Source organism: Schistocerca cancellata, chromosome 5 (genome assembly GCF_023864275.1).
Source record: "Schistocerca cancellata isolate TAMUIC-IGC-003103 chromosome 5, iqSchCanc2.1, whole genome shotgun sequence".
Classification (NCBI taxonomy): Eukaryota; Metazoa; Arthropoda; class Insecta; order Orthoptera; family Acrididae; genus Schistocerca; species Schistocerca cancellata.
The window spans coordinates 17,051,675-17,066,602 of record NC_064630.1 but is presented as its reverse complement, the minus strand read 5'-3'; the positions used below and the strand labels follow the sequence as shown (position 1 = coordinate 17,066,602).

Here is a 14,928-nt window from a genome sequence, read left to right as displayed (position 1 = left end):
CGCTTGTGACATCGTATGCACGCATGAATTATTGTTGGCGTTTGTTTGCTGTCTATTCTGATGAGAACAATCATATTACTGAAGTGTTCACAGTAACTCGCTCTCTGCCCGAGTGTCCTGTTCATAACGAATCCTACTCTCGTTATACCACTTCCGCTGCTGCTGATATTACCCTATACTCTTCTGACCAGAAATCCATGTCTTCTTCCCATTTTACTTCACTGACTATGTAGGTCTATGAACTGAGTGTTTGCAGTTCCCTTTTCAAATTTTATAACTTACACATCACATTCAAACTTGTGACATTCCACGTTCTGACTCGTAGTATGTCACCCTTTCGTTCGTTATTCGGTCTTTTTCACATGGTTACCTTCCCCTTGGCAGCCCCTACCATAGATCCGAGTGAGGGAGTGATCCGGAATCTTTTACAAATGGAGACATCATCATGACAGATTTTCTTGTTACGGACCACATATGCCGTGGACGCGCATTGTTTGTCTTTATTGCAGCGGTTTCCATTGCCACCTACATCCTAATGCTGTTGGTCGTTGCTAATTATTGCGCCTTTTAGGGGCAGTTACTCAACACCAACGGCAAGAGGTCGCCCAGAATCTCTGTCCGCTTCTGTGCCCTCTTTTACATGAGCGTTGGCCGAACGAGGGTGACTCCTTACATCGGCCGCTATTGTTGTTGATGTTTATTCAAAATTTAAGCAATGGCTGGGTTCGAACCCAGGGCACAGGACGTTTTATTATTAATTAAAGACGATACCCTTTTCTTTTGTTACTGTTCTCGGCATGTGATTTGGGAGGACGTCGCATGGCACCCATTCAAGTTTATTGTTAAATACTTCATTCATTTTTTTAATTACAAATGGCAGATGGCCATCTGACCGAACAAACTGAGCTACCGTGACGGCACCCCTAAGCCACGGGTCGTAATTAAAGTACGTAAAGCACGGTGAGCGGACAGCTGTACACTGATTCACGTTGACCAGCGTCCCGTTTACATCAAAGAGCCAGTGGATGGATGGAGTGCGTTGAAGAACGCCAGTCACTAAGTAAACAAGTTGCTGTACACAGGCTCGGGCAGACTTCTGCAGTTGTGTGCTTGCAGTCTTCCGTCTGCAGCAGTAGTGGATGGCGGCGTAGCTTCCTACAGCTGTGGAAATTTTATTTCACATTTTCTGCTACAGGATTTATGAATTTAATCATTTACAATCTACCAAAGTTTTAAAAGGCCATTATGTGACACCGTGTGAATACTCTTACACTAGACAATCTGTAAACTGGATGTGACATGGTAATTAACTTTTTTCCCTGTATTACTTGTTTCATGCCATACAGTTGGAACCAAAATTCCAAGAGGCCACGTTCCAAAGTGAGTGAAGAAACATTTTACCTCCTCCGGTACATCTCTCGTGTAAAGTTAGAGGATTCAGAGCTCGTATAGAAGGATACGGACTATCTGTCTCCACACACGTTTCATCTATAAATGGAATAGGCTGGGAGAAAATGATACTAGCACTGTACAGTGTACTGTACCCTCCAAGTTACACCATGCGGGGAGTTGCAGAGTTAAGAGGCACGTGTGCATGTTGCCCTCGATATGCGGTAGTGACTGGCGTCAGGTGTCAGGCGTCAGCCATATTGCTTTCGAACATGTTTTGTTTCAGACTCGATTGATTTATCTAGATTGTTAAAAAAAAGTGTGTTGAGCTTCCAGAAAGGAGAGCTGTACAAGAGTCCAATGCCACCATTCCTGGAATTCTCAGTCCTCGGTCGTCTTAATCCATCCGTAAAGAAGCAGAAACACTGGATTTAATAGAATATTGTTATTAAAACTCATGTGAAATCGACAAAATGCTGTAAGTCGAGTACATTAATACAATACTGAGTCCAAAATGCTATGTACATAAATACACAAGTGTAACTTAAAACCGCAACATTTCTCCTCAGGAACATATTACGTCAGAGAAATTCTGTTTTCGGACATGCTAGGCCCTATTAAACAGGACCATTAAAAGTGAAGGAAAAGTCATAATTTTTTCATTACTTCTCTAACTTTTAGTATGTACATTGCTATAGTTATGTAGTATTTACAAAATAAACAACTATCATTTTATGAAAATGAATAACAGTAGTGATTTGAATTGTTGTGAACACAGTACGTAAGAGTTCTATAGATTCGTCGTGTTGTGAGAGTGGTCCAGTCAATCGAAGTTTGATGTATGCTGAGATGATATTAGGAATAATACCAACTGGGACTGACGGTGAATTATTTTGTTGGCTGTCTTATTTGCAATATGCAGAAGTCTTTTCAAAAACAGGAAGTAAGCAACTAGACTTGGATAAATTTGAAGTCTCATTACAGTACATGCGAAATATATGAGAAGTTGTTGTTGTATTGCCTATGGGACATAAATTTTTCTCATATCGATACGTCTTTGAAGCAATTATTACAATGTGCAAAACTGAACTCTGACACTTTTCACAACTAATAAATAGTATGAGAGCATTCTTACACTAAACATATAGGTTATCACAGTTTGACAGCCGGACAGTACGCTTTACTGGCCATTGAACTAACTGGAATACAGTGTATGAAGGTATGCACTGGAAGACGAAGTTCAATGACTACGACTCCCATAAGCAGTTTAGTTTATGAATAATGTTTTATGGCCACACGTGTTTCTCAATCCAGTCTAGGTAGTTGGAGACCCGCGTGTACACACTGGGTATGGAACCGCCGCACGGTTTCGGCCCTACGCTGGTAATCCCGACAATTGAACACGGAGCGCGTTCTCCGATGACTTGAAGAGGGCCTCCGGAATCACCCTGAAACAGAACGAACAATCGTTTGGTTAGACAAATTTAAGTACAGGACGCACCCACACATCTTTCTCTATAGATTCTAGCGTGACTCTTTGGAGATGAGAAATGAGTCAATATAAATACCAACTACGACACAATTGAGTCCACGCAAAGAGTGATCGAGGAGGTACAGCGTTTTCTCTCTTTATTTCCAGTCGACTTTCACAAAACATTATCCTCAGCGTACCGAATTACTGAAGATGGTCATTACCATTTGAAATGGGTTATCGACAATGCTGCGCTATCATAGACTGGAAACAAGGAAAAGAATTACGAACATAAATAAACTGAGTATATGCTATTATAAAATAGTTTTGTTAGTTGCAATGAAAGTGCATCTAACACGTATATACACTGAAGACCCAAAGAAACTGCTATACCCGTCTAATAAGGTATAGGACCCCCGCTTGCGGGAAGAAGTGCCGCAACACGACGTGCCGTGGACTCGACTAACGTCTGAAGCAGAGCTGGAGGGAACTGACACCGTGAATCCTGCAGGGCTGTCAATAAATCCGTAAGAGTGCGAGGGGGTTGAGATCTCTTTTGAATGGATGCAGGTGATCAGACAGGATGGTTACGTACGTGTCACCTGTCAGAGTTGAATTTAGACGTATCACGGGTCCCATATCACTCCAACTGCACACGCCCCACACCATTACAGAGCCTCCACCAGTTTGAACAGTCCCCTGCTGACATGAAGGGCCCATAGTTTCATGGGGTTGTCTCCATACCCTTACACGTCCATCCGCTCGATAGAATTTGGAACGAAACTTGTCCGATGAGGCAACAGTCATCAACAGTCCAATGTCGGTGTTGACGGGCCGAGACGAGGAGTAAAGCTGTTTGTCACGCAGTCATCAAGGGTATACGAGTGGGCCTTCGGCTCCGAAAGCCCATATCGATGATGTTTTGTTGATTATTTCGGACGCTGACACTTGTTGATCGCACAGCACTGAAATCTGTAGTAATTTGCGGAAGGGTTGCACTTCTATCGCGTTGAGCGTTTCTCTTCAGTCGTCGTTGGTCCCGTTCTTGCAGGATCTTTTCCCGGCCGCAGCGATGTCGGAGATTTGATGTTTTACCGGATTCCTCATATGCACAGTACACTCGTGGAGTAGTCGTACGGGAAAATCTCCAACATCGCTGATCGGAGATACCGTGTCCCATTGCTTGTGTGCCGACTATAACACTGCGGTAAAACTCAGTTAAATCTTGATAACCTGCCATTGTAACAACAGTAACCGATCTAACATCAGCGCCAGACACTTGTTGTCTTATATAGGCTTGGCGACCGCAGCACCGTATTATGACTGTTTATATATCTACATATTTGAATACGCATGATTGTACCAGTTTCTTTGGCGCTTCCGTTTACATTGAGCTCACCTGAATTTCAAATGACTGGAAATGTACATGTCGTCCAACAAAAGTACCATAAATGCTTTGAAAGAAAGATGCTCATATTCAATTTATATAATTCAAAAGTTTGTTATGTGACAGATAACACGTTATTTTGACATACGCATTGGCAGCCATGCAGGTAGATATTGCCTGACAAACATAAGTGAACCATTTAGCACACTCGATTAGATGTCAATGTGACTTGGTACTCGTGCACGCCGTGTGCGGATATCTAAATGATTAGAGCGGGAATTGTCTGTGACAGGTAGATCGGCCACCAGTGTATGTTAGTGACGTCTGCGTTTCGTGTTGTCGCCAGGCCTGGTAGGGTATATAAGAGGCGTAACGGCGGCGTCAGACGTTTTTAATCACCGTGAAGGACGCGCAGCTGCCGGATACTTCCGCGAGACAACGTTATCGGCAACTGACAGAGTTCGACAGGGGTAGTTGTGGGCGTCCATTTGGCCGGCTGTTCGAATAGTGCAGTATCCACATTTGTGGGATATTCGGATGTGACAGCGGCCTTACGTTGGACTGGATGGGAACGTGAGGACAGCCCAAGTCTGACCACCAGAATGGAGGCTCGCTGAGTTGTACACCGACCACTCTGCAGCCCATTCACGTCCGCGACTGCCACCAAACAACAAGTACTGTACTGTGCGTCTGCCCGCACCACTGGACGGAGGCCGGCTGTCAGCAGTGGGACTAGGGGGGTGACGACACGCCTGCCGCGACACGGACGGCTGCTTTTAGAGTGGTTCTGGGACAGTGAAACGGATGTCTGGCGTCGCGTTGTCTTTGGAGATGAACTGTGGTTCTGCACCGCCGCGGATGACCATCGTCGGCAAGTACGCCGGCGTCCCGTTCTTCAAATGATGTGGAGAAGCACGGCGGTGTTAGTCCCAGCGCCACGATGTGCGAACTCAACAGGCGTGACCTGAGGTGGCGGATGGCAGCGGCAGAGAGCTGGCCGGCCCTGCCGCACCTCCCTGACACCCTACGCTCTCACCTGTGTCTTTCCGTGCGGTGCGGTCTTGTCAGACCCAACTCGCTCTATTTGTTCATGAGACCCAGAAAATATTAGATACAGGCTCCCAGGTAGATGCTATTTTCCTTGACTTCTGGAAGACGTTCGATACAGTTTCGCATTGTCGCCTGATAAACAAAGTAAGAGCCTACGGAATATCAGACGAGCTGTCTGGCTGCATTGAAGAGTTTTTAGCAAACAGAACACAGCATGTTGTTGTCAATGGAGAGACGTCTACAGACGTTAAAGTAACCTCTGGCGTGCCACAGGCGAGTGTTATGGGACCATTGATTTTCACAATATATATAAATGACCTAGTAGATTGTTATGGGACCATTGCTTTTCACAATATATATAAATGACCTAGTAGATAGTATCGGGAGTCCCATGCAGTTTTTGCGGATGATGCTGTAGTATACAGAGAAGTTGCAGCATTAGAAAACTGCATCGAAATGCAGGAAGATCTGCAGCGGATAGGCACTTGGTGCAGGGAGTGCCAACTGACCCTCAACATAGACAAATGTAATGTATTGCGAATAGATAGAAAGAAGGATACTTTATTGTATGATTATATGATAGCGGATCAAACACTGGTAGCAGTTACTTCTGTAAAATATCTGGGAGTATGCGTGCGGAACGATTTCAAGTGGAATGATCATATAACATTAATTGTTGATAAGGCGGGTGCCAGGTTGAGATTCATTGGGAGAGTCCTTAGAAAATGTAGTCCATCAACAAAGGAGGTGGCTTACAAAACACTCGTTCGACCTATACTTGAGTATTGCTCATCAGTGTGGGATCCGTACCAGGTCGGGTTGACGGAGGAGATATCCAAAGAAGAGCGGCGCGTTTCGTCACAGGGTTATTTGGTAAGCGTGATAGCGTTACGGAGATGTTCAGCAAACTCAAGTGGCAGACTCTGCAAGAGAGGCGCTTTGCATCGAGGTGTAGCTTGCTTGCTGTCCAGATTTCGAGAGGGTGCGTTTCTGGATGAGGTATCGAATATATTGCTTCCGCCTACTTATACCTCGCGAGGAGATCACGAATATAAAATTAGAGAGATTCCAGCGCGCACGGAGGCTTTCCGGCAGTCGTTCTTCCCGCGAACCATACCCGACTGGAACAGGAAAGGGAGGTAATGACACTGGCACATAAAGTGCTCTCCGCCACACACCCTTGGGTGGCTTGCGGAGTGTAAATCATACGTAGTACGTGTCTCTGTGAAGTGGTTACGCGACGCTGAGCTACTGCCGTGGCCAACGAGATCCCCCGATCTGTCGTAGGCAGGACACGTGCGCTGCCAGCTGGGACGTCAGCTCCACCTGCGTGCCTGCATCCAGGGCGTGACGGACCAGTCCGAGCAGTCGCAGGCCAGCTTGCACCAGGAGGGGATGCGACGGCTGCGTCACGCCGTCCCCAACGTGCAAGCCATTCCTAAATTTGACTCGATTTTGTAATCACTGTCGCGCGGGATTAGCCGAGCGGTCTCGGGCGCTGCAGTCATGGACTGTGCGGCTGGTCCCGGCGGAGGTTCGAGTCCTCCGTCGGGCATGGGTGTGTGTGTTTGTCCTTAGGATAATTTAGGTTAAGTAGTGTGTAAGCTTAGGGACTGATGACCTTAGCAGTTAAGTTCCGTAAGATTTCACACACATTTGAACATTTCTTTTTGTAATCACTGAACTGACACCTGACTCGTCTTTGTAATCACTGAAATAACATCACACACCCTCCCACCCTTGAAGTTTCATTTCGTTCTCGCCCCCCCCCCCCCCCCCACCCAATTCTGCCAGCTTCTCCTTTTAGTTTTGCCAGGCTGTGTCCTTGAAACTATGTCACTCTCACGTAAAGAAGAAACGTGGAGTCGTTTTGACGTCTGAATGGTGAATAAATTGCAGTTTCCATCATCGCATTTTTGCATGATGTGCTTACGCCAATGCGCAGAAGTGGCCTGAAGTACTTACGACGCAGGTGTCGGCCTTGCCCTGCGGGTCGCCGGCGCAGATCACCGACGAGTCCAGCCCGTTGGGGAACTTGTTCTCGTAAGTCCTCTGGCAGTGCGACAGCGGGAACGGGGAAATCGTTGTTTTCAGCAGCAGCGGGCTCATCCTCGTTCCTGCAAAGAGGTCGCACATGGACTGTTAACAGCTGTTACCCTCGGCTGCACGAGGAAGTGACTGATATCTAGAGGAGTAACTATAAATGTTTATAACCGTCGTAACCGGTGCCCCTCACTACATACAAGGCTCTATGCACAAAGGAATGATCCATTTATTCACATAAAATAAGAAATAGAAGAAAAATATTAGGATGCAGTTAATCTACTTCTCATCACAGGCAGATAATACTACCTCTTTCCGCTGACACAGGCTCGTAGTTCGAAGATGCAGGTGCTCATATGTCCAGAAAAAATTTACGTTTTGTTATTATACTAGTACTATTAATTACTTAAATCATTCACACATCAGATGCACAATAATGCTGTATGACGTAGAACAACTCAATATTTTATAAAGTCATTATGTTACAAGGTCAATATATTACGAAGTCAGTATACCAGATAATATTTGGTGAACAGTCCTCACACATTCAATATGGTACGGCACTACAGACGTACACTGACGGAAAAAGAAATTTGGAGCACAAAAAAATAATTAATGCAGAGTGACGAAATTTCGGGACTACATTTGTCTTGGAAACATATTTAAGTGATTAACATTGCGAGATCTGATGTTAATATAATCGCGAAATAAGCCATTGCAAATGTGAACTGCTGATGTATTAATAACCGGTGTAACTGCCAGTATGTTGAATGCAACCATGAAACGTGCATGCATTGTGTTGTACAGTTGTCGGATATCAGTTTGTGGTATGGAGTCTCACGTATACTGTACTTGATCGGTCAGTGCGCGTACGGTAAATGCAGGTTGTGGATCAAGCTGGAGCTGTAGACCGATGACGTCATATATGTGCTCGACTGGAGACAGATCTGGTGACCGACGACATGCCAGCACTCTGTACAGCATGTCGGCTTACAACAGCGGTGTGTGGAGGAGCGTTATTCTGTTGGAAAACACCCCCTTGAGTGGTTTTCACGAATGGCAGCGCGACAGGTCAAATCACCAGACTGACGTACAAATTTGCAGTCAGGGTGCGAGGGATAACCACGAGACTGCTCCTGCTGTCATATGAAATCACACTCCGGACCATAACTCCAGGTGTAGGTGCGATGTTTCCAGCACACAGACAGGTTGCTTGCAGGACCTCAACTGGCCTCCTACTAACCACCACACGGCCATCAGTGCACCAAGGCAGAACCAGAGTCCATCAGACCACTAACCCGCCCTGCAGGGAGCTCTCGCTTGACACCACTGAAGTCACAAGTGACGGTGATCTGGGGTCGGTCTGGCTCGGAGCTGTCTCAGAAGTGACCAATTTGCAACAGTTGGTTGTGCCATTTGGTGCCGACTGCTGCAGATGGAGTATGATGCGCCACAGCCGTACACCGAATAGAACGTTCTTCTCTCTCGGCAGAGCGACATGCCATCCGGAGCCCGGTGCTCTTGCGACTGTACATTCTCGTCATCACCGCTGCCAGCAGTCACTTACAGTGCCTACTTTCTCGATAAGCCTTTCTGCAGTATGGCAGAAGGAACATCAAGCTTCTCGTAGGCCTATTACACGACCTTCTGCGTTGGTTGATGATGGCGTCTTTGGCGCCTTAAAGGCATTCTTGGCTGACTCATAAAGTCCAGTCTTAAAGGTGACTAATGGTCACGACCATTATGGCGTGCATTCAGAGCCAAACTGATTTGCATCCTCATTGTGACGCAACTACTACCACTCTTATGCGATTAGTGCAAAATGTGAACAGACATCATATTTCAGAACTAGAGACACTCCTACCAACTTTCGTTTATGTCGGGCAACTCCTTCCTAGACCTGCAATTTTTTTCCGTCAGCGTACTTGCTATCAGAATGAGTGCACAGGAAGTATAGTGAGACTTCAAACGGGGCGTAGTTTCAGGACCGTACTAATCCCGGCATTCACTCAGTGATACAGGAGTGACTTGTATGTTGGTCCACCGTTAGTGACCTTATTGCAACAGAATGTAGAGAGACACGCAGACTTGGAAACGTACTATTAAGTATCAGACACCAGAGAATCAAGTCACAGGCATGGTGAACGAGATCTCAACAGGCAAAATTTCTGCTGTTGTTCAGGTATATTGTCTGAGTACTACGGTTTAAGGAGTGTGTAGACAGCGGCGGCTCGTTACAAAGTATCCTTTCTTTCAGGAGTGCTAGTTCTGCAAGGTTCGCAGGAGAGCTTCTGTAAAGTTTGGAAGGTAGGAGACGAGGTACTGGCAGAAGTAAAGCTGTGAGTACCGGGCGTGAGTCGTGCTTCGGGAGCTCAGTTGGTAGAGCACTTGCCCGCGAAAGGCAAAGGTCCCGAGTTCGAGTCTCGGTCGGGCACACAGTTTTAATCTGCCACGAAGTTTCGTTACAAAGTACTTCATTACGATCACTTTCTTTCCTCCATTTATCTTGCTATCTGAATTGCACTCAGACCGTCGGCATTACCGTGTAAATGTCGACGATATGCGCTGCATGTTTTTAGGAGAAATGAACCTTTTCCATTCATACATGGTACCTGCTGCTGGAAAAAGTAACGCCCACATTACTCTTCGACCTGAAACTTGCATTCGGTATCAGTTCATCTTGTCTCGGATACATCTTTCCAGCAGGCCAGCAGTGACTCTGCAGTGATGTGCAGCAGTGTGTGTGTGTGTGTGTGTGTGTGTGTGTGTGTGTGTGTGCTGAGGTGTTGCGGGCCGCAGTGACGGACCACCACGACGCGGCACTTTCGCTTCTAAAAAGTGAGTATGAGCAAGGAACTTAAGTTTTTGACATTTCTACCACCAAATTACTGTCGTCTGTGGTATAATCTCAATAAATATGAATCTCAAAGCACTTACTGTTAAATTTCCAAGCAATGTTCACAGCAATAAATCCTATAACTTTCTGTTCATTTATTATTTGTCCGTATTTCTGCTGTTTATCAGCTGTGCACGGATATAAAAATTTCACTCTCTCGCGAAGGTACCTTCGAAACCAGTTCCCTGCGTCGGTCATTTGATCGAATAGCTCCGTCTGTAAAATGAGTTTTCATTGTGGACTAGCACAGTTTCAGCACTATGCTGGAATACACACCTGCACAAAAAATAAGTGAAAACTGCGTATGGCTTATCTGGCCAGGACTCCCCTGCTGAGGAGTTCGGCCGCCTGCTGCGAGCCATTTCGTTTGCCGGCACTTCCGTCGAATAAAGGAAATGTCAACGGTGACGGAGCTGTCCCTACCGATATCGTTTTATGCAACCCAAAATGTTATATGTAGCCTCCAAACGCTGCGGGAGGTTCTCATACCCTCTCGTTCGCTACGTGCAAAGTAATAGTGCTTCAGAAAAGAATAATGGACGAGACTATTTGTAGGAAATTTAGTGTACTTAAATTCCGTACTGGGATCCGTTTCCGCTTGAGGCTGTAGTTGTCGAATAATTCAAGAAAAACGTAGAAGATTGACCTGCAAAGGCACCCTACTCACACACTCTCCCCCCCCCCTCCATCCCGGTCATGGTTTCTAGTATGTTCTGGGTGGTATTCGCTCCTACGAACATTTGCGAGTGCACGAATTATTTCCCACATTGGAAATTTTTTGGTCCTCATTCAGTGCAATTACGCCACTGGCTTAGTCGATCACTCGAAAATTGTAAAACTGACGTTTGTGTAAATTTTATGTAACAATTTTGCGAATTTAAGCAGCAGAAAAAAATTATATTGTTTTACTCGTCAGTTCTCCTAACTACGAAACTACTGTGTTTCTAAGGGTTAAATTTGTATCGAATTACCTGCCTAATTAGTTTTAGCGTAACGTTTACAAAAGTCGTTTCTCTTTCGGTGCCTTCACGGGCACGTTTAAATTAATAATGCTAACCAAACAACCGACTATGCTGGTGGTGTAAGAGTCCAATCGATACTGACCAGAAAAGGTGGAATATCGGAAACAACTCGTGTAGTCAGACATGTTTGTACTGTGGTATGAGGGCTTTCCCGGCACGAATCCGCCCGGCGGATTAGTGTCGAGGTCCGGTGAGCTGGCCAGTCTGTTGATGGTTTTTAGGCGGTTTTCCATCTGCCTCGGCGAATGCGTGCTGGTTCCCCTTATTCCGCCTCAGTTTCACTCCGTCGGCGATTGCTGCACGAAACAAGTTCTCCACGTGCGCGTACACCACCATTACTCTACCACGCAAACATAGGGGCTACACTCGTCTGGTGTGAGACGTTCCCTGGGGGGTCCACCGGGGGCCGAACCGTACAATAACCCTGGGTTCGGTGTGGGGCGGCGGAGGGGTGAAGTGGACTGCGGTAGTCGTCGTGGGGTTGCGGACCACTGCGGCTGCGGCGGGGACGGAACCGTCGTTTCTCGGCCCACGGTTAACATAGCATAACATAACATAACATAACTGTGGTATGAGGGAGTGTCAGGAACAGTACACTACGACTCCTGAGTGGTGACGGTTGAGTATGGGGGTGGTTTGAAGGTTTGAAGGTCACATTTGTACATTTCCTTGAGTAGCTCGAAATCCGTTGCCTCTGGCGAGAAACGTATCCCTGTAGAACATTTAACTACATTAAACGTCATACAAACAGGGTCATGTTCGTTTTTCTGCAGGACTAACAGTTTGCGTGTATCAAAACAAATGTATAGTGGAGGCGTGGGGGGTGGGGGGGGGGGGATGGGTGGGTTGGTCGCTGATGGTGTCTGAGCATTTATGTAATGTGTCTGTGTGGATGGATGACAACAGAGCGACACAATCAGTGCTTCTGTGGTAAAACAGAAACAGGTGGAATAGGTTCAAATGGCTCTGAGCACTTTGGGACTTAACATCAAAGGTCATCAGTCCCCTAGAACTTACAACTACTTAGACCTAACTAACCTAAGGACATCACACACATCCATGCCTGGTCGCGCGGTTCCAGACTGAAGCGCCTAGAACCGCTCGGCCACTACGGCCGGCTGTGGAATAGATGTGAGTGTGTGTTTAGTGAGTGAGTAGGATGACTGTGTATAAGTTGGACGTAGATTCATCCTAACAGATTTCTTTTACTGTTAACTGCCTTCTGCTCTTGTATAATGTGTGTAACTGTATAGCAGAAGTGGAACGAGTATCGTCTGTTGTGCTGCGTTAATGTTGTTGTGAATGATCGCGGTATGGCAGTGTGGGGGAGGACGGTGTACGGACGTGGTACAGGCTACAGTGGTGGCGAGGCGACAGTGGCGCGGGCAGGCCTACGCACCGCTGGCCGTGGTCGCGCCCCAGCCGGTGGCGGTGAGCGTGGGCGGGTCGCCGCCCTCCGCGTACAGGCAGGCGGGGAACACGGAGTCCGAGAACTGCACCCGCCTGTCCAGCCTCAGCAGCGCGATGTCGTTGGCGTAGTAGGGCCGCTTGTAGCCCGGGTGGACGACCACGTCCTTCACTCCGTACATGGAGTCACTGCCCTCCGTGGGGGGGATCTCCAGCGTCCCGATCTGCACCCGCAGAGGTCTCCTCCTGCAATCCAAAGGTCCGCGATTATCCCTGCTTTAATGTAAAACAGATTCTCTCACGTGGATGCCAGTCTCTTTAACGACCGTAAACTGTACCTCTAAGCAAATTTGTCAGAAGAAATTAGACAGAGAAGACAATTAACTTTTATTTACTGTTTTCAAATCAAGAGCATTACTTTACATTAATACTTGTTCCATAGATCATGAATACGGCATTTCGTAATGGTATATATTACAGTTGCCACTTCATATCTAAAAATTCATCTATTGAGTATAAGCAGTTATCATTCACAAATTCTTTTAATTTGCTTTATATTTTGATTGGCTATCTGTCAGATTTTTAATGCTATTTGGGAAATAATCAATAGCTTTTGTGGCAGCATAATTCAGCCCTTTCTGTACCAAAGTCAGATTTAGCCTAAAATAGTGAAGATCACCCTTTCTTCTAGTGTTGTAGCTATGAACTTCGCTATTATTTTTGAACTGGCATGGGTTATCAACAACAAATTTTATAAGTAAGTATATGTATTGCGAAGGTACTGCGAATATCCCGAGTTCCTTAAATAAATGTCTGCCAGGTGATCTTGGGTAGACTCCAGCTATTATTCTGATTACTCGCTTTTCTGCAATGAATACTTTTTCTGTTAGTCATGAATTACCCCAAAATATGATACAATTTGAAGACAGTAAATGAAAATAGCCATAACAGGCTAATTTACTAATACGTTTATCACCAAAATTTCCAGTAACCCAACAGTATATGTATATGAACATAACCGTTTCAGCAGATCATCAATGTGTTTCTTCCAATTCGGTTTCTCATCAATGCACACTCCCGAAATTTTGAATATTCGGTCTTAGCAACAGGTTTCTGTTCAAAGTCAATATTTATCAATGGCGATACGCCATTTATTGTACAGAGTTGTGCACACTGTGTTTTCTGAAAATTTACCGAGAGTCCATTTGCAGAGACCCACTTCATAATTTTCTGAAAGACATTGTTTACAATTTCCTCAGCTAACTCTTGTTTGTTGGGTGTCATTACTCATCAGCATCTTCATGAATATAGAGTGGCAACCCATTAATATATATTAAGAACAATAAGGGACCCAAGGCTGAACCCTAAGGGACACCATTTTTGATGCCTCCCCAGTTAGAGCTCTCTGCTGATTTTTGCAGACTATCCATACTGTTAATCTGAACCTGTCATGTACAACAACCATTTAAACTTAAACGTGATATTATTATCAAAATCACGTTGCAAAATTATAGCTTCATTGTGAGCATCATGAAAAATATTCAGTATAACATCTTATTTATGAAAAATGAAATGAAATTAGTATCAAACCTTCATCACCTGAAGTTATGAGCGCAAGGAGACAATATCTTATTGCAGCACAGACGTGATGTTCATGATTTCTATGTGTTGTATTAAAATACGTTACTTAAAAACTTATCTCAAGTGGCTACTTGATCTGAAGAATCTTTATTTAAACAACTTTTTGAAGTGCTCGAGTTATATGTATTCCATTGAAACAGGCAAATTGAAACCCCGTCTCTTCCCAGAAATGTTTGGTTTGAACCATTAATTGTCAACTAAAATTTATTAATAACTGAAGAAAGTTTATAAGGAGTTTGCTCTTCATTTGTAACACTTAAGAAATGTGTAACTACCGTACTTCCACTGAACATTCTTAAACTGAAATCACAGATACAAAATCCGGAAAGAGCGCAAAATTACGTATCGGACGATCGTCTATTATAGGTCTACGAAATATGAAGTACCTGACGTAACAGCAGCATCAGAAAAGTGTTTGGTACATTTTTCATGGGGAACTAACTCTGAGGAAACACTGAGAATTCTGTAAAAAGCGTACCGCAGTAGGAGAGTGGATATTAAAAGTCAATTTCTCAGCGATATTTGGACTGTTTTGGAAGGAATCCTATTAATTTTCTGTGCCAACTTGTTATTTGTGGTCGAGACTAGGTTCCATTTGTTAACGAAGGAAAGCAGCAGACCA

The 14,928-nt window shown here is 45.1% G+C and overlaps 1 protein-coding gene across 1 annotated transcript in view; it reads right to left on the bottom strand.

The window, feature by feature from the left end:
- Positions 1 to 2,655: 2,655 nt before the first annotated feature.
- Positions 2,656 to 14,928, bottom strand: part of LOC126188328 (serine protease Hayan-like) — a 48,792-nt gene continuing 36,519 nt past the window's right edge. The window contains exons 5-7 of the mRNA XM_049929923.1: positions 12,658 to 12,911; positions 7,263 to 7,414; positions 2,656 to 2,837 (exon numbers count right to left, since the gene is read on the bottom strand). Coding sequence (XP_049785880.1) covers positions 2,676 to 2,837; positions 7,263 to 7,414; positions 12,658 to 12,911 — 568 coding nt within the window. The 3' untranslated portion in view covers positions 2,656 to 2,675. The remainder of the gene's footprint in view (positions 2,838 to 7,262; positions 7,415 to 12,657; positions 12,912 to 14,928) is intronic.